This window comes from Falco biarmicus, chromosome 6, assembly GCF_023638135.1.
Source record: "Falco biarmicus isolate bFalBia1 chromosome 6, bFalBia1.pri, whole genome shotgun sequence".
Classification (NCBI taxonomy): Eukaryota; Metazoa; Chordata; class Aves; order Falconiformes; family Falconidae; genus Falco; species Falco biarmicus.
In genome coordinates, this window is record NC_079293.1 from 37,729,780 (window position 1) to 37,750,348 (window position 20,569).

The window sequence follows — 20,569 nt, forward strand, 5'->3', positions numbered from 1 at the left end:
TAGTTTAGTGGTCTGGCACTGTCTCAAAATGCTATCATGTCTTGCTCTTTTATATATCCAAGTCCTTTTCTTCCAAGCTGCTTAGAGCAGAGGCAAGACTTGGCTTTATGAACAGGTAGCTTATCCATTGTCTAGGGCACTGATCTCCAAAGTGGGGTGCACACCCCAGAAGGGGCACAAGACAATCAGTTAGAGTGCAGAAACAAAATATTTTTTGTACATTAATACATAAGATTGCATTTATTTCATCCTTTTTTAATTTCTATATTTGGGGTTGATTTACAATGTACTTAATATATCAGCCCAGTTGAACATTATATAGTTTATAAATAAATATACATTTATTGAGAGTACATGCTGAAAAACTGAGTATTAAAAAGTAGTGAATACATATAATGCTTGAATATACCTTCACTCACACCCCCAGCCTGAAAAACTACAGTTCCAGGAACTGACATATCTTCAGCTTGGCTGAATTTGACCTATTACCACTCATGATTTTAGAAACATGCAGGGGCACCTACACCTCATTCCATCATGCTATAGGTTTAGCTTAACTAGCCTTCATGCTGTACTCTTTTGAATGCTCTTGACCAGCTTGTGTAGAAAACTGAATTTCTGTTTAACACAGCAGTTATCCAAAATCTGAAATAAACCATTCAAGACTCTACACAATATGTCAGTTCATTACAGGGCTTGCAATTTACTGTATAACACAGAGGAGAACAAAAGGTCAAAATAAGACCATTTGAAAAATGACCATGAGAAAAGTAAAAAATCCTTCTGTTTTCCCAGTATGTGACATTCTCTAGACAGTTTTCTGGGTTCATTTTCATTATCTCACAATAACTAGTTTCTGAGAAGGATCAAAACCACAAGTAACCTCAGAAAAATGCTTTGGCTTTAAAAAAAGGACAAGAAATCTAATGGGAAGAATTATTATTATATAACTTCTTACCCATTCCTAACAGATACAGGTGGCTTGGATCGTTCTTACAAATGTTAGATTAGCCTTCAATTTCAGATGCTTTATATTAAGTTACCCTTAGGATGTGAGGATATATTCTTAGCTCGGTTTAAATCAGTAGGAATTTTGCCATAGACTCCAAGGGGCCCTCACCTTCTACAGTTTTGCCTTAACAAGATATCAGTGTTTGCCAAAAACTGCATCTTGATTTATTTGCAAATTATTGCTAAAAATATTTGGCTTAACATGTAATGGGGTCAAATTTTCAGGTGGTATAAATCAGCATAGCTGCAGAACTATGCCAATTTAATCCACCTGAGGATGTACTAGTGGATTTTATCCTATTTAATATCATTCATAGCAGTGAAGTTATTGTTTTAAAATCTTCCTGGTTTTACACAGGAGGCAGTCACAGTGGTTTCACCTAAGGCTACTGCATTTTTGTGGGTATAAGCTGCAAATCAAGCAAACCCATCCTTTTAAAAATGTATTATTCTTTGAAATTAAGTACACAATTACCTTACATTTTTTATTCAGTCCTGGCAGTATTCAGCAATCAGATGCTGTATTTAAATTTAGACAACAAAAATGCAAACATAGCTTTGCAAAATTGCTTAGAATAGAGAAACTTTGAGTAACAGTGGTTCATTTCTACTAAAAAGTTGATTCATATTAGACATTTGTGCAAATTTGTGTTAAACAATTAGCTACACCTGTGCAAGATTATCTTTCAACCTCCTTTTTTCAAAAAATTATTTAAAGTAAACTCAATTCATTTTTACTTGATGTAGTGTCTGCATCATAAAAGATATATTTGCCAGCTGGGGACTTGGACATTTAAGAGACTAGATGAGAGAGAGAAAAAAGAAAGCTTTATGAGGGAGAGAGAAAGAAAGAAAAAAAAAAACACCTTAACACAACTGCAACTGTGAAGTAACCTCTTCCACCTATTACTTCTATAGGCAGGTACTACATGCTGCTACAGAACAGAAGGAAGAGGTTCTGCTATCTAACCCGTAAGTATTTAAGAAATGTTAGGAAATTTTGGTATTTGTCTTACTTTAAAATACTATAAAGCATTTGGAAGTCAAAGATTAAGCAATGTTCACATATGGGAGAGCAAATACACATCATACATAATAATTTATGATAATTATGAAGTCACTTTGCTGCAGTGGTTTATCGGTCTGAAGCTCACATAATGCAAAATACCATAAAGTAGAAAAAGAAAATCAAGAGACCATTGCTTAACTAAATGACAACGAACTTGTCAGGTAGGAGTTTACAGCATGGAATGTTTTTGTTAATTGTTTCGCTGGAAAAGTTTGGATAAACGACTTTGACTTTGGATAAATCTTTATTACTGTACTGTTCAAAAGCACAACCAGTTTGGATAAGAAATAGATGTGTGAAAGCTTAAAACCCTTCACCTGTCCATGCTCCCTCCAAGATTCCAGCTAGCAAATGCTTCTTCAGAATTTTTAGCAAAAGGTAGGAGTGGCCAGCAAGTGATATCTTTCAGTGCAAAACTTGTTTCTTCAGCTTCCGGTCTGCTATACTCTCTTCTGAGTGTAAGTTCTTTTATCCAAGTCTGTAACTATGCAAGTGCTGTTTGAAATTGTCACAGATGGCCAACTTTCCATTGGTTTCCCTGTAGTAAGGACTGTGAAATAATATAGAATAGTTTGGATTGGAAGGGACCATTAAAGGTCATCTAGTCCAATCCCCCTGCAGTGAGCAGGGACATCTTGAACTAGATCAGGTGGCTCAGAGCCCCATGCAGCCTGACCTTGAATATTTTCAGGGATGGGACATCTACCGTCTCTCTGGGCAACCTGTTCCAGTGTTTCACCACCGTCATCATAAAAAATGTCTTCCTTATATCTAGTCTGAATCTACCCTTTTTTAGTTTAGAACCATTATCCCTTGTCCTATCATAACAGGCCCTACTAAAAAGTCTGTCCCCATCTTTCTTATAAGCCCCCTTTAAGTATTGAAAGGCCGCAATAAGGTCCAAAATATTTCCCAAATATCCCTGAAATACCTGCTAAATTCCCTGAAGTTACAACAGTAGTAAGTAACATCAGTAAGCAAGTACTAACTGATGAAATGACGTTTGAACATCATCAGTCTGACTGTCTGTCAACAGAGGTGTATTTGCCACTAAGTTTCATATATAGGAGGATTTATGTGGCACATATGGTTCTTGCTCAACAATGTGAGCAGCTAAACAGCAGAACTGCAAGTCAAGAATGCTCCATCCCTTTTTTGTGAAGGAAGAGAAATAGAGACAATTTCCTAAAGGCTATGAAATTCAGGCTCCAAGGTGAATTTTTAGTGTAGATCAGTTTTTCATCTTTAAGTATATATATATATATGTTCAGTATCTTCACTGATAAGCCATAATGTGGAGTGAGTGCCTCAATCCTTCGACCCTGCCTCCCACTGTCTCTTCCATAAAGTAACCAAAATCTACCTAAAAACCTAACCAGATTTTCTGCCCCATTGCTAGTTCTTTAGAAGACTGTTCCCTCACTGCTTTAATAGTTGGAAACCACTTTACAGCTCCCAGGTGACATTCATTCAGGGTAGTTCATACCTATTTTTCTTGTGTCAAAATTGTCATGGAGGAAATGTTTCTTTTATTCATGGTCTTAGAGAAACACTATTGCGTCCAGACCTTGTCTTGTTTGTCTAAATGAAGCAAATGCTAGCTGCCTTCTTTTGGAAAGTAGCTGCTTTCCGTGATACAATAGTGCTAGCTAACTTCTCCTGTGTATCCATTTTCCTGAACACAAACAACCAGAATTGTACCCATGGTTCTAGACAGAATCCAGAAAAAATAACAGGGCTATATAAAATGGTAGAAATGTTTCCTTGTCTGCCTTGTCTGACCTTTTCCCACTGTCTGTCCCATCATACCTAGCTAGATGTTTTTGGGTCACACTTGCCATTTTTTCAGCCACAGTAATTGGACAGCTTACAGTTAATCCTATGACTGATATATTTCTATGTAGAACACAACACATAATTATATATGGTATAATAACATATCATTCCTATTTCTTCTTTTTTTATTACACCTTGCAAATAAATTTGTTTCATCACAAAGAGTACTAATGTGTGCTTCATTCAATATACATTTCAACACTGCTGGGCATGTTTAGTTCAGAACTATTGTCTAGAAGTTTCTCTGGGTGGCTAAACTGAAATGTTGTTCATGACACCAAAAAAAACTGCCCACATTATTTGCTTCTTTCTGGATCTTTACAATAGCTGACAGTGATTCATAATTCCTTCATAATGTGCAATATCGCTAAATCTGCTACACCTCAAGGTATTCAAACATATTAAAAGGCCGTTTAAAAAGTGAAGCAAGTCAGCTACACTGACTTCTGTGTAGCTCAACTATCCAAAGATAAGGTATCTGACATGCTACTAACAAGTGTGAATAAAAGAAAATTCTAATAAACACCAAGGTTTGTTCCTACAACAGAGAAGGATAATACTATTCTGAGGCAAACTGTCAACAATACTCCTGGAAAAAAGTAGGTAGATGATGCATTTTTTAGGCTTATTTGAAGACAGAGGCCAATCTCCCATGGATTTTGTTAGAACAAGGGTTATGAAGTATGGGCCAAGTTATTCTGGACATGTTTGCTGACTTCTCTGGTATGACAACGGCCAGGAATAATACCAGTAAGAAAACATAACTGCCTTTAAGCTACTGAGAAAAATGAGCCTTACTTTCTCTGACAATATCCCAGGACTTATATTTACATACATTGTTCCAAAGTCAAAGACTTCAGTCAGTGGCAAATCAATATAGCGATACCTAAAAGATATAGGGTAAGAAATTGCTTTCTAATGTACTGCAGTAAATAAACAAGGCATTGGAATGCATGAAACAAAATGTATCTATTTCACTGACCTTGAAGCTGGCGTCCTTTGTACAAATCCTTGGTTTTGGTTGGGTGAGCTCTGGCACTGTTATCACACTTAGGTTGTTCATACCTAAAGAACAGGGAGAGAATAAAACCAGCCAAGGTTAATTTGACTTACAAACTTGTATATATTCAGTGATTGAATTTACATCAACTAATTTATTTCCAATACTGTAGTCCAAATTATACTTGTACCTTCTTTTGTTCAGGGAACAAGCCTGTTTTGCATTCAGAAAGGGCAATGCAAATTCATCTGCCTATTTTCTACTTACCTCAAAGAAACCAGCACATCTTTAATCTCCTGGGGTTGATACAAGCTAAAAACTTACGATCTATTCCAAAGCCTATTCTACAGGGAGGAAAACTGAGGAAGGAGAAAACGGTGGGGAATTGCTATAAGGTAATACATAATAAAAAATAACTTTGATAAACCACAAAACCAAAACCAAAGTCAGACTCCCCTCCCACCTACCAAATCAAAAAGCCATAAACAATACGACAAACTCTGACATCTGACACAGGACTTATGTTGGGAAACACCACAGAAGCAATTTCAAAATCACAGCAAGTCAGGTAGTTATTTACTACTGCAGCTCTAAAGCCATGTGCTACTGTATTGTCTAAAAAAAAAAAACAAACCACCAAACAGTTAGTTTACATAAGAAGGCTTAATCATGAACATACTAACATTCTGAACAAGAGCAAAGAACTGGTAGGGTTTCCAGAAGAAAGGGAATTGGGCTAGAACTGCTTGAAATGGACTGTGAAAAAGACTGAATCTCCACCTGCTACTTGAATATTCTGGTTCCTCTATGCTTTCTGAGTTTACTTACAGTCACTTTGTCCAGCTGGTAGCAAGAAACTGTGCTATATGTACTTCCTACAAAGGTTGATTTACACAACATCTCTATCAATATCTTTTATGTAAATCTGGGGGGCATGTAAGCATCTGCTGCTGAATCTCCTTTTTTCTTATGTCCCCCTATCGATGCCTAGTGGGTTTTCACTCAGCTTGACAGAATATTTCTGAGAAATTTTATTTTCTCATTCTCCTAAAGAAGCTTGAAGCTGCAGAATTTAATGTGTAGCATTTCTGAGAAAGTTTCAGATCTCAGTTAAACACACTTAGTAATATGACTTGTGCCCATGTACCTGTGTGTGCACATACGTATCTGTTCACTTCATGTAGGTTCTTCCATATTTTATACAACTGCTCATCTCTCTTTCAAATTCCCCTATTCTAAGTTTCCCAAAATAACATTTACTAAGCAGCATACTAAAATGTCTAATTAAAATACACTAGCCCAAACTTTTGAAACAAGACATTTTTAAAAGCATTAAATGGTGGCTGTGTCCTGGGTCCAGGCCAGTCTGCCCCTAAAAATAATACTGAAGTATTTTATCTTAATTATCAGGCAGAATTTAAAAAAAAAAACAACAAACCCAACAATATTTTTCCTTTGAGTGCTTAATTTATTTCTGAAACTGCCTACTGGCCCATCAAATTTCGGCTGCTGCAAGAAGGTAGTGCTGTTTTCACGGACATGGGAGAGAGAGCTAGAGACACTTTTTTTTTCCTTGAAGAACAGAAGGAATAGAAGCTGCTTTGATAGCATGGGTTGGATTCAGATACCTGATGGATGACCACTTCAATCAGCCAAGAAAAGAGTGAAAGGCAAATCTCTAAGCGGTGCTCACTAATGCAGTATCTGGCAAACAGCCTATTAATCTGATACCTGATTCTGCATTCCCCTCGTCCTCTTCCACTGTTGTTTACTACTCTGTGCCTACACTTTCTTTTTTGGCCTCTAATCTTCTACCCTTTTGGCTTATATCTTTGTTAAATACACATGTAGTTCAGCACATACAAACTAAATCTATTAAAGTCCAATAGGTTTTAAAATGCTGCAATGTGAAAGGTCTATGTTTAACTCTTTAAAGCAACTGAAGAAAGAAAATTAATCAGAAATTTACCGTACAGGAATAGACATGCTAAGAACTGATAAGAAAAACACACTTGCCTCAGTTTTCAGGGGAAAAGGGTGGGAAAGGGATAGCATGTCAGAATGGAGCACTGGCAAGTTAAAAATAATGTAGTCAAAAGTCATCCCAATTTACTCTTTTGAATGTTAAGGGGGAAAGAATTCCTAGCAGTGAATGTGTATCTAGGGCTGGCAAGGGCTTATGAAGGCTGCTTTATACCTCTGAGAAGTCTGCTGGGAAGCACTGAGATTTACTGAGGTGTACAAAGCAGTAAAGGATGGAGGCTTTTGCAGTGTGAGCAACCTCATGAAGCAGCTGATTTATGTTCCTTTTTAAGTTTAGAGAATCTAGTGCAAGTACATTGGTGATTACTTTGCCCATGACCCTAGCTGCTAATAAGCCATATGGCCCAGTTGAGCAAAAAGGCCCAGGGTCACACTGTGATGTCCAAGAGGCACTGGGAGCCAGCTGGGGAGGACCATACTGATAGACTGTTGGGGTAATGGTTGGTTGTACCCTTTAAATGCATTACTCCCTTTTAGTCAAATGGATGTTTCCTCTAGTTTCATAAGAGCCAGCTTTATACCACAATTTTGCTATTTCTTGTGAGTTTTACTGTCTTAAATGTCCTACAGTAGTTCTTCATTCACATATCTTTATTTTAACTCTAGAATGAGATTTGTTTTTCTGGGTTACCTTCACTGAAAAATTATTTCCCCCCCCCCAGATGACGGGACATTAGAAGGTGAATGAGTTTAAATAACTTCCTTTCATTTTGGGAGTGTAATTAATGTGACTGCTATTTATTGTAGTATTCAGAGCCTGTTGATATGACACATTTCACCCTAATGAATGTATTCAAAACAAGCAATTTGCAAAATGCTAAGCTGTTCTGGCAACAGCTTCTCAGATCTGTCTATCCTTTCACTGTTGTCTCCTTGTGATCCAATCCAGATTTGCAGAACAGAAACTCCAGGATGTAATGCATCCATCTTGCTACCAGGAGTACTAATGCTATCAGTTCCTGCAGTAGAGTTTTAACAGCTACTCTTCTAATTTGTATTTTTCAATGGAAAGCTGGAAGATAGCGTACACCATTTTGCATGAGGCCCTGGTTCTTTACACTAGGCAAGACTCACATGTTCACTCTTCCTAATCTGTAAGAAAGAATTACAAAAAGACAACTGCATATTTATTGTCATATTCTGACTCCCCTTTACTTCCCTCTGCTAGAGAAAAAGTTTAATTTTGTCAATATAGGAAAAAAAAAAACATCAAGAGGTAATTAATTGGATTCCAGCCCACCTAAATCTTTCTCATAAATGAGGTCTAGACACTCTTCTTAAACTCCAGGCAGTAATCCCACCTGCTTGTTTACTAGGACTGTAGATTCCTAGATAAAGCAGTCATTCTTTATTTAGTGTGAAACTCCTAAAATTGAGTATTCTACTTATGCATCTGTGCTCAGGCATGTCCTCTCCAGGGATATTACTAAATATTAATTCCTTAGACCTCCGTTGAGAACTGCCCATAAGTCCAGCAAAGCTCAACAAATTAGAAACGGTCAAGACCACAGCAGTTGATCTTATGAGTATCAGTCATCAGGCAGAGCACTCGTCAAGCAAAAGGAAGATTTGTGTTTAAACCACATGCATGAAATGACTGAATCCAATTTGTCAGCATTCCAGCTTTGGAGACATGCAGCACAGTGAAAGCCTTCCCTGCCACCTCTTCTCCCACAGCTGAGTGACTGTGCAGCTGCCAAACACAAAAGGTCAGCAGACCAAACAGGAAAAAAAGGAGACAGAGACTGATTCTAGATACATAGGTAATTCATCAAGGGGTTGGGAAGAGCTAGAATTCCAGTCTGTATGACAGTAGAAGCCAAAATGATACACACTGCAAGCACACCATATATATGAATAGGAAAGTGAGCTGGTTGATTTTCAAGGATCACCACCTCCAGTTTCATGAATGGTTCATCTCAATGTGCAGGATGTTTCAGGAACCCTGCACAGATGAATAAGAAGCACCTAACAAAATTCAGACTTAAAAAAAGCATACAAAGAGTGGAATACAAAGTGGTGATACAGGAGGAATATACAGACAATGTGCAAGTGTGTTGGGATGTGGTTAGGAAAGCCAAAGTCCTCTGGAGCTAAATCTGGTAAGAAGCACGAATGGCAACAAGGAGGACTTCTTACATGCCTATCAGCAGCAAAAAGATGACTAGGGAAAATGTGGACCTGCTGCTGAGTAGGACAGGGGACCTTTGTGACAAAGGACAAAGAGGACGGCAGAAGTACACAAGGCACCACCTTCTCCTTGGTCTTTCCTTGTAAGGCCAGGCTTCAGGAATCCCAGATCCCTGAGACCAGTAGTAAAGTGTAGAGCAAGAAAGACTCAACCTCAGTTGAAAAGAATCAAGTCAGGGATTTTTTGAACAAACTGGACATACACAAATCCATGGGACCTGATGGGATGCACTCACAAGTGCTGAAGGAGCCAGCTGATGACCTTGTGAGGCCTTTATATTTGAAAGGTGGTAGTGACTGGGGGAGGTTCCCAAGGACTTCAAATGCAAAATGTCACTTCTATCTTCAAGAAGGGCAAGGAAAAGCCAAATAACAAACCAGTCAGCCTTACCTCAATTCCTGGGAAGGTGATGAAGCAAATCCTCCTGGAATCTATTTCAAGACATATGAGGGACAAGAAGGTGACTGAGAGTAGTCAGCATGGATTTATGAAGAGGAAATCACACTTGGCCAACCCTGCAGCCTTCTACGATGAGATGACTTGCTCAGTGGATAAGGAAAGAAGAGCAGATATTGTTTATCTTAATTTTAGCAAGGCTTTTGACACTGTCTCTGATTATGTTCTCATAGACAAACTGATGAAGGATGTGCTAAATAGATGAACAGTGGGGTGTGTTGAAAACTGGTTGAACTACCAGTCACAAAGAGTTAGGATCGGCAGCAAAAATTTCAGCTGGAAGAGAGTCACAAGTGGAATACCTCAGACTTCAGTGCTAGAGCCAATATTGTTTAACCTTTTTATTAATGACCAGGATTCTGGGACAGAGAACAGCTTTAGCAAGTTTGTGGATGACACAAAATTGGGAGGAGTGGTTGATACATCTGACCTCAATGGACTGGAGAAATGGGCTGGCAGGAACCTCATGAAGTTCAAAAAAAGATAAATGCAAAAATTCCACACCTGGGGAAGATTAACTCCCTGGACCAGCACAGGATGGGGGCCAACCAGCTGGAAAAGAACTTTGCAGCAAGGGCCTGGGATTTCTGGTGGACAGTAGGCTCAATATGAGGCAGCAATGTGCCCTTGCAGCAAAGAAGGCCAACAACCTCTGGGGCTGCAGTAGAAAGAGTATTGCCAGCAGGTCAAGGGAGGTGATCCTTCCCCTCCCATGCACACTGGTGAGATATATATGGAGTGCTGGATTCAGCTCTGGGCTCCCCCAAAAAGACCCCAAACAAGAGAAACATGGACATACTGGAGTGGGTCTAGCAAAGGGCCATGAGTATGATTAAAGGACTGGAGCATTTAACGTAATAAGGAAAGGGTGAAGAACTGGGACTGTCCAGACTCAGGAAGAGAAGGTTCAGGGAGGATATTATTTGGGGGGTGGGGCAGTTGGGGTGGAGCAGAATAAAGAAAATGGAATCAGACTTTTCCCAGTGATGTCCAGTGACCGGAAAAGAGGCAACGGGCACAAAATGAAATACAGGAAATTTTACTAAAATATAAGAATTTATTTATTTATTGAACTGTGATGATGATCAAACACTAGAACAGGCTGCTGAGAGAGGCTGTGGACCTCCATCCGTGGACATATTCAAAGCCCAGCTGGACACAGTCCTGAGCAATGTACTCTAGCTGACCTTGCTTTGAGTAGAGGAACTGGACTAGAGGATCTCCAGATGTCCCTGCCAATCTTAACTATTCTGTGATTCTATAATAAAATGATACTCATAACGAAGAACTACAAAAATTTCAGCAGAATCCTCATTGCTTGATGAGCACAAGAAGATGATTTGGACACAAATTAGAGAACAGGAACTAAGACTCCATAAAATAATTTAACTATAACTCAAAGAAGGATTAGCACTAAGAACAACAAACAGTGAACAAACTTAGGGAGGGAGAACAGAGGAAGACCAGACAATGGAGCCTCTGGAACCTCTAGAGGACATCTCTAGGTCCTCACATGTACTGATTCTACAGTTTCAGGACCAAATCTGGACTTTTTGTTTTGTTTTGTTTTGCAATATATGGATCTAAACTTGCCAGAAACAGCAACTTTAAGTCATGCTCACTTCAGCTGGTACTGTAATCGGCATGGTCTAGACTACAGTATGAACAGCTATCAGTAAATCAGCACTTGAAGAATATGTATGACAAACACTCCCCAAGAATATAATAGTTTACAGCAAGTGGCTTATAATTTTTTTTCACAAACCTTATACAAACAAAGAAAAATTATTTTGCTTAAGCTTGAAAAGATTTATGATTGCATCAAGATACCCATACTGCCTGCCAGCTTTACATGAGCTTCTATATCATTCCTGCAAGGGCCAAAACCTTAATAACCAGCCTAAATAACATCCTTTGGAACCTGATACTTGCCTTGCCTGCATCTGCCTTAGGTGGCTCACAGCACTTTACCATGTATCCGGATCAGCACAGACGACTGAACTCCAAGCTTCTATTTATAACACACTAAAATGATATTTCCGCTCTATGGGTTCCCAAGCAGTCATTCCATCAAAGCCAGTCATATGAAATAGTTGAGGAGGTTGCTGGAAAAATAACTGAACATTTCTGAGGTTGGACGTGGTTTCTGCCATACACCATCTTACTTGGTTCTATATTCAGGGTAAGGAGTGTGAGGTTTCCTCTGGCCTTATTCATGATCTGCTCCAAGCCTTGGCTTCCCAGCACAAAATAGAAGTAAAAAAAGAGGACTAGGGAAGCAAACTGATTGTGACATTGCAGTGAAATAGTCTGTAGCCATCTGGCCTTAACTTTTAGTGTTTCTTAGAAATATTTCACTTCATAGTAGAATATGATGTAATTCCACCAGCAACAGAAACCTACATGCTAGTACATGCACAATAAGGTAACTTCTCACTACCACTTTTGAGTACTGGATGTGTATTCCCTTACCTGGTTGATGTACCAGGGATGGGACGTCCCGTATCCACCAGAACACACCAGCAGTAGCCCGTGGAAGGATGGCACTGCACTGGTTTGTAGAGGCCACCCTGAGCACACTCTGGAATGAACACATTGTCTTTCTGGGGCTGTTTAGCTTCCTCCAGGGCTGACTGAAGTTCTTGATCACATGATGATGCTTTTGGAAGGAAAAGAAAAAATGCTGAAGAAGCTATACGGAAAGTGCCTGCCAGATTAATCAAAGAGTTTTTATATCTTTCTTTGATTGTATATAAGGACTGTATTTGAAGAGGCTCGTTACAACTCAATTACCAGCCACACTGGTTTATGCGGTATACTGTTAGGAACTTTAGTTTCCTTTTCATGGAGCTGCTTCATAATACAGTCCTAATAATAACTTGACACACCTTTTCCTATACTAGATATAATCTATGAATAACCAAATACTTTCTCTGCTGCCTTTAAAAAATTCCTCACCCGCTCCACAGTCCCTAAACTACTGATCCTTTTCAGAGGGAACAATAAAAATCCATCTTAGGATTTCTTATATTAATTATTAATCTAGATATTCATTTAGATGTTTATAGTCTGCTCTTTCTTTCCAGTTTTGGAACAATCTCTTAATACAGTGAAAATTCTTCCACCTTCTTTTCTGGGTATTCTGGTATTGGTGATGTATCATTTGCTCTGGAGACCAAAGATCCACAAGAAAAAAATACTTTTTCTTTACCTCTGCATTAACAATATGTCCCAGATCTCTTCTGGATATGAGAAAAGCTTACATGTCTACATATTCCTAGTCTTTATGTGAAACTATGAACGAGAAGCAAAGAGAAGAAAACCCAGGGCCTGAAAGTACCAGTCAGTTTACAACTATCAGTAAAAAATAAACCACCTCTGCTGAGGATTTTTGATCACTAATAAACTGGTATATGTGGCACTGCAGAGACAATAAATAAGACAGACAATTTACTCAAGCCATTATTTCTCCAGGAACTTGAAAGTCATTCTCCTATCATGTGAAATTTAGATGGTTAATAAAAGAGCTTCTGTATAATTCCCAAACTAACCCAGTGAACAAAAATTAAATACTTGAAAAACAAGAACGTTAAGCACACTACACATACATAAATTACTGTCAGGAAAAATTCAAGTTAGTAGAATTTCAATCAATAAAAGATTCTCTTTAGTCAAAGAAAAGTAATTTTAATGTTATCAAAAAAAAAAAAGTGGGCAATATTTCCTCTTCTTTCAAGTAATTTAAAAACCAGTGACACACACTTATTCTCTGAATCTCTAGCAGGATTTACTTCTTGATTTTTCACAGTTCAACCCATAGAAAAATAAGTTGAACCCTGACTGGGTTTTCTAGCATATCTGTAATGAGTTTCAGCTTCATTCTAATCTCATTTACTCTTATCCACAGGGTTCAGAAAATACTTTGCAAATTGTAGGCAAAAACAGACAGAAAGTCACTAGTTTTGTCCAGAATGTTACTGCTCCTTGCCAGCTTCTTGCAGATGACCAAAATCAGTAAGACTTCTATCGCAGGAGAAAAGGTGAGAGGAAGTTAAAGACCTTCATATTTTACATGGCACACAATTCCATCTACACAATGGCCTGGTTTCCAAAACTGTGTATTTGTTCCAATCCATGCAAAAGGTTTTTTAAAAAAGCATACTTCTTTCTAACTTGATTGCAAGGCACAGATGAAGTGTTTTGTCCATTCTTTGGTTAATTTTTTTTTTCCCTCTTTGTTTCATGCAGTATTTGAGCAGGAGAGCTAGATAAATTGTTTGATTTTGCATGTTTTTGTCTTGGTCTGCCCACAGACATAATCAGAGATTGAATAGCTCTCAAAGTAACAATGTTTAGATAATAAACTGTATTTAAGAGAATCAGTGTAGTGAGGACAGAAAGGCTCCTTTAAAAGGGGGAAAAAGCCAATTATTTGCATGTCAAAACCTTCACAGAAATAGCTATGGTTTCACAAATTAGAAATTCGTCACCAGCGTCCTCTTAGAGTAGTGAAAATAAATCTTTCCCTCAGTGAATATGAATTATGATGATTATCAAGTTACAAGGTACGACAACCCTGGAAAACACATCACTTAGCTTAGTTGTTCACTTTTTATGTTTTGTATAATCAAGCAAAAGGGAGCAAATGGGGTGAAGCAGCTGCAGTGAGAGGGAGGAAACTATTACTCCTCTTTAAACTCCACTGAATTCTTTTCTCTTTCATACTGATAAACCTTGGGACCATTCCATTAGCTACTGTGGCCTCTTGTTTTACATCCTTGTAACTAGCAACACAATCTGGCAGATGTGCAGGTATTATCTCTCGCAGGCCCTGAGGAGTGATATATTTTCATGCTCTCAGCTTTGTTTAGAAAATACAGTGGCGTATAGAGACTACATAGTCTAGTCATCCAGACAGACAAAATGTAACAGAGAGGGTGTGATGGAGAATTCCCAGTGCAGAAGCAGATATGAAGTGTTTCAGCTGTGAGCCTAAACTACACCACCTGATTTCAGGGAGGCTCTGGTTTCCACTGATTGAAATATCCAGCGAGGGACTGCACTGCTGACTCAAAACCACTGGAGTTATAGACCAGTGCAGTCACCTGTGTTGTGGTGTATTAGGAGCTGGTGTTACAGACCTAGATAAATGGTCTTTACTCTCCTGATAGACTTACTAAGGCAAGGTTTTCTGCAAGCTGCTGCTCAAGGTAGAAACTTGTCTCTTTTGCATGAGGTCAGGTTTGTTCTGGTCCTTTTTCTCCCTTATGTCTGGTTTTAAGTCTCAAAGGTACAGAAAAGCAGTATTATGGGAGAGATTTCAAAGGAGGGTTGCGAATGTGACTTAAGGCTTTAAGAAGGACAATCAGAAGACCGGTAGCACTTAACATTGCAAGTGAGACTGGAAACAGGACAGCCAGTGACAGTAATCAAAGGAAAGTTTAAAGATAAAAGGGAATGTTCTTATGGCACAAGTCTATGAAAATAGACACACAAAAAAAGCAGGATTCATACCAAACACTAAGGTAAAAGTCCTGAAACTAGGAGGATTCTAGTGATGAAAAGTCTGCCTTTGAAGAACAGCATCAGCACAGGCATTAAAGACAAAAAAAAAAAATAAAAGAAACTATAGTATTTTCAGAAAGGACTTTCCCCTTCTTGGAACCTCTAATTTCTTACTCTTCCCCTACAGATGGGAAATTGTAACAAGAAGAATTTATCATCAGTCTTAAGCTAGTTGTCAGATAAAATGTAGATTATTTTTGATAAATTGGAAAAAATATAGATTAGTGTGATGGACACTACATCTGTCAGCTCTCTATGTGCCAAATAACTAAGCCTTATTACAAATCTGCTGAACCTGTTCATTCATTTTATTCACCAAAATGCAGAATAGTTTATTTGCCTCCCTTACACAATGGCTAATGAGCTTCAGGGCAGCTAGCAGGCAATCTGCTTACTGACTGCCCAAAAGAGCAATTTCTGCAGAATCCAATGCTCTTGTGTGATTTTGACATGACTGTTTGTGCTACCATTGCTACTTCCATGTTTGTTTTCCCCACTACAACACTGTTTCTACATGAAGTAAAGGAAAATCACTCTCAGGTGCTTACCTATGATCCTGTCTGCTTTTCCCAGAACCAGTATGTTAGTCCTCTGTGTAATTCTCTCTGATGGAACCATTCATTCCCTTTCAAACTATTTTTTTTTTTCTGTTATTTACATCAGGAGTACTGGAAAGATACAATTGTAGCCCTTTGATGACCGAGAGCTCTTACCCCAGAGCTACCAAACCACTGTAAATAATTGCCTTTGTAATGTCAGAAGAGTCATGGTCAACAAACATTTCTTTGCCAGAACTAGTGACAAATGTCATTAACTTAGAAAATGTCTGAGTTTGTCCAAACAATCTCTGATCTGGAACCACAACAGATGGATGCCAGAAGTTCATAAAGTGAATAGTATGGAAAAAGATCTATGCCACAATGAACGTAGGATAAATACCTCAAACATTAAAATGCATCAAACTTTCTATGGAATGTGTTACTACAATAACATTCCTTCTGGGAAGAGAAAAGCATGGATACTCCAGCTGCTTCTTTTCAGGTAATATGCTTACACTGTTGTTATTTCACTTAGTTCCTTTGTTTTTATTTTACTGGAAAAAACGGATGTTTTTCCAAGCATCTTAATTTGATGAAATAGACATGTCTGAAAAATCCTTTCCATGTAGTCTACCATGTTAGCCAGCCCCACTATAGCTCAGTTGGGATCCTTAAGTTCAGGTTGATAAACTTTCTGTAGATTCTACCCAAAACTATATTTTATTCCATGTTCATAAGCATTAGTGATTCAACACACAAATTTCAATCATGTCAGAAAATAAACCTTTTTGCCCTGTTTTACACCAAGAGCCCTTGTACCACTTAATGACTATTTAGTTACTCAGAAAAAGGAATTCTTGCATGATGAAGTAAAACTCTTGCACACCACTAAGAATGAGGTTAAAAATCTGCTTTAAATCTATTCTATGTTGCTCTTCCTATGTCATATTTCTATTCCATTTCTTCTCTTTTTATTTTAAATATTAGTTAAAAATATACTTTTCCTGTTCTCGTTCAAGGGGCCTTCATAGTCCATTACAACCCACCAGCTGAAATGCTGCATCTTGTGCCAACAAGAAAGACACTCTAGCTAATAACAAACTCTGTGGATAAGTTTCACGTTCTGTATAAAGTCTTCAGTTAATTCTTGTTTCCAATTATCCGTAAGAAAACAGTCTGGATTTCAATGAATCAATTTACATGAAGAAAAAAATACCTCAATAGTAGCAGGGTATAACACTGTAAATCCTTATTTATGAAAGACTCCATTTATTCATCTCCGATGGGCTACTTAAACTGTTAATTAATGGTTACTAGGGAATGTCCTAGAGGAGAAAAGAGGTGGCTTTTCTGGAAAAGTCATCCTGAACAAACTCTGTAACTGTATATTTGTCTGTAGCACATCTAAAACATCAAGTACCATGCTATGTAAGTTACGATAATAATCTTGTTAGTCTTGTAACAGGAGATGGTTTAGCCCTTTGTTTCAGAAATTCTGGCAGTTATTGTGCAGTGTCTTATCACAGCTTCTCCCAACATATGGATTTTCATGATTACAATTAATCTTGATTATTTTTTTTTTTTTGCTTAAATGTAAATCGCTGTATTTATATCTAAATTTCAGTGTGTTCTGCAGAAACAAGTTGCCAAATCTGCAGAAAATTACAGAGGCGTCTGAATGCTACTTTAACATTTCCTGCCACTATACAAACATTTCCTTCCAATTTCCTTAACCCCACAATGTGTATATGACAAACAGAATCCATTCCAAGAAATTCTGTTTTCAGTTGATTCCTTCTCTCCCCCTTTTCTTATTATCATAATGGGCCATGAAAGGACAATTAAGATAGCCTGGTTTCCAGGGTAAAGGGATCTTTTATTAGGGCTTGAAGCTCAATGTCCTCTACAGAAAGCAGGTAGTAAGAAACCTGTGAACAAAAATACTCTGAAAAGTGATACACATGCTCTGGAGGACTGCAGTGTAACATTACAGTCAGTTAATATTGCAGTTCTCCCATGTTTCTATGAGGATATACAGACAGAGTGTGTTTATGTCCAAATTTCAGTACACAGAGACTCAAATTGTACGAAAATTTCTGCTAATCAAAATATTATGCAAATCATGTCTCTCCTAGTTAACTAAGCCTAATTTAGGCACACCTTTAGAACACCTCAAATACTGATTTAAACAAGTTTTGTGCTAGCTCATTTCACAACTGTAATAAATAGGATGGATAAATGGCCACCCTAAATAGTCACCTGTGCAACCCTTCAACAAATTCACATCTCACGGGGATAAGAATTTGATCCATTTGGTTAGGATGAACCCTTCTTGAACCTGTGAAGTTAATAGGCCCTCAGGAAACTGATTACAATGTGTTTTTATATTTTCAAATAGTTTTTATAGTATTCAAATTTCATTGAATGGATTTCCACTTACACTACACCAAATTGTATTTCCACATATGACCAAAATGTTTGCTTTAGCAAGGCAGTGGGAAGCGGGATGATTTCTGTTCAAGCTATGCTCTCCCTGCAGAGGGATTTAGGTTGAGTGGATAGTAAAATGATCCATTCCAGCAGCAGTCCTGTTATTCCTAAATCCAGCAAACATGCACCTTCAAGGTGAACTTGTAAGTTCTTTACTTCTGTTTGACCAATTTCATCACCCAGAATCCATCATGTCCGCTCTTGCTATAAAGACAGCTAATATAAATGACAAAAAACTGCTAAATTATTTCATTCTAATGAAGGTGAGGTGTAACTCCATAGCTACACATTCTGTCAGGGTTTCCAGCTTTTCATTTAGACCTTCTCTAGCATGACAGAGTCCTTCTCTGAAGAGGCAGATGAGGTGGCAAATGTGGTTTAAGATTCCAGCTTCATACTCTTTATGTACCCAAAGTTATCTCCTCATCCCTCATGGCCAGGGCATGGACACCTCACACCAATCTCTCTTAAGACCTGTTATTACAAGAATTTGCCTGCCTGCCCTCACTTGACAGTTTCAAATAAACTTGACTAACAGAAATCAAGTGCAGCTCAATGCTACAAACAAATGCAGGAATTCATTTACTCATTCTACTAGATTCTTACAAAGATTATTCATTAACTTCAATCAAATGAAGAGTATTTATGTGGCCCAATCTTCCCTAATAGAAATCCACAGAAAAATACCCACTAAATTCAACGGACAACACCTCAGGCCTCAGCTAAATATATCCACGTGTATGTTTCCAGTTAAGCCTAATGTTTGCTCATGGACCAAGTACTGATTGTAAGGAATAGGTAACTTTAATAAACACTCAACCTTAGCCCCAACATCTAGATTGAAACCAAAACCTAAGACTAAATTACAGTATCAATACTCATCTGGCACCACATGTTTTGATTTACATTAGGTTCAGATACGCACCAGCATCACGGTTCTCAAGGCCTGGAGAAAGCTGGCAACATTCCTACCCGTATTTTTTCTTGTTTGTGAAAACCCGTGAGAACCAAATATTTCAGGCCCCTTGTGTGCATTTGCAGAGTGCTCTCAAATCTAAAGTTGATCACTATTTTGCACTTTTGGAGCCTGGGTAGATGATTGTGGCTAAACACAAAGCTCATGGCTTCAACATAGCCCTAAAGACTAATTTATGTACTTTACTCTACTGAACAAAGCAGGATAAATCACAGACAGATGGTCTCATTTATCTGTGTGGTTTCATATGCAAAGGCACTGCAATACACTGAAGGATCATCTGGAAATGCACTGAGCCCATCTAAACAAAAATCCAAAACACAGAGATCACCAATTCCCATTTAGCTTTACCTGAAAATAATATGATCACAGGCAATCTAATCTACCTGTCTACACCAGGATTTTCTCAACTTTTACCCTGGGTTTGAGTAGCCAAGTAGCACTATGTCAAATCAAGATTTCTGCAATACACATATTCTGGTTCTACCAGTAGGCAAAAGTTTTTGGGCCCATAAGACAAAGACCTCAGGTGAAAATAGGATGATTTGCTCATTAACCAAAATCCAAGCCCACTTGTCTACTGGAATTTTTAAAAGAGTTTCTGGTTTACAGAAGGTTTTGCACATACCTCTGCAATTCTTTATTTTTCTTAGAATTTGAAATTCTAGGAGTACTGTGAGAAAGACTGTAACCACAACATGTAAAATGAAAAGAACTGTTTTACCACAGAAGTCTGCTATTTTAGCATTTTGTTTGTTTGTTTACTTTTTAGCCCAATTTCTTGGTTAAAGAGATGAGAAATATTATGTAAGTATTCACATTTGTAATCTCACAGAATTCTAACTGATTTAAACTACTCAGTTATTTGCTTACAATCCTTTCTCTCCTTCACTAAGTTCTCACACTGCCATTGTACACATAGGGGGTCAAACTAGCTACCTGTTTTTAAAGAAAATGTAATTCTATATTTTGCTATTCTTATTCAGATTGAAAGAAACAGTAGTTTGACATCTGTCCACTGACTTGAGGACAACTCACAGAGAAGCTCGTCTTCATTTACAAGCATGACAGAATCTGTCTGTAAATGTTTAAGTATTAGCATTTACTTTTGCTGTAGATAAATAACAGAGAAGCATTAGACTATAACATTATTACATTAGGTTATAAATCTGAGTTGTTTCAAAGATGCATTTTGCATTAGAGCCAAAATGTATATTCTGAACATCCTGAGTCAAACATCTATTATACCATCTATGAAATGTGAGAGAGCAGTGAACCCAGCATAGCATATTTTTGTGAAATCTTTAATGGCAGTGGTGAAAGTGATAGTAAACCTTTGCAAAGTGGGTTGTATTAGCCAAACTTGATCCAAGGACTGTTTACACCTTACCCT

At 37.9% G+C, this 20,569-nt stretch overlaps 1 protein-coding gene across 7 annotated transcripts in view; it reads right to left on the bottom strand.

Moving 5' to 3' along the window:
* The window catches only part of SMOC2 (SPARC related modular calcium binding 2), a 149,709-nt gene that overhangs the window by 35,454 nt on the left and 93,686 nt on the right, over window positions 1-20,569 (bottom strand). For all 7 annotated transcript variants that reach the window (XM_056343952.1, XM_056343951.1, XM_056343950.1 and 4 more), the window contains exons 8-9: window positions 12,079-12,265; window positions 4,899-4,981 (exon numbers count right to left, since the gene is read on the bottom strand). In XM_056343952.1, coding sequence (XP_056199927.1) covers window positions 4,899-4,981; window positions 12,079-12,265 — 270 coding nt within the window. The remainder of the gene's footprint in view (window positions 1-4,898; window positions 4,982-12,078; window positions 12,266-20,569) is intronic.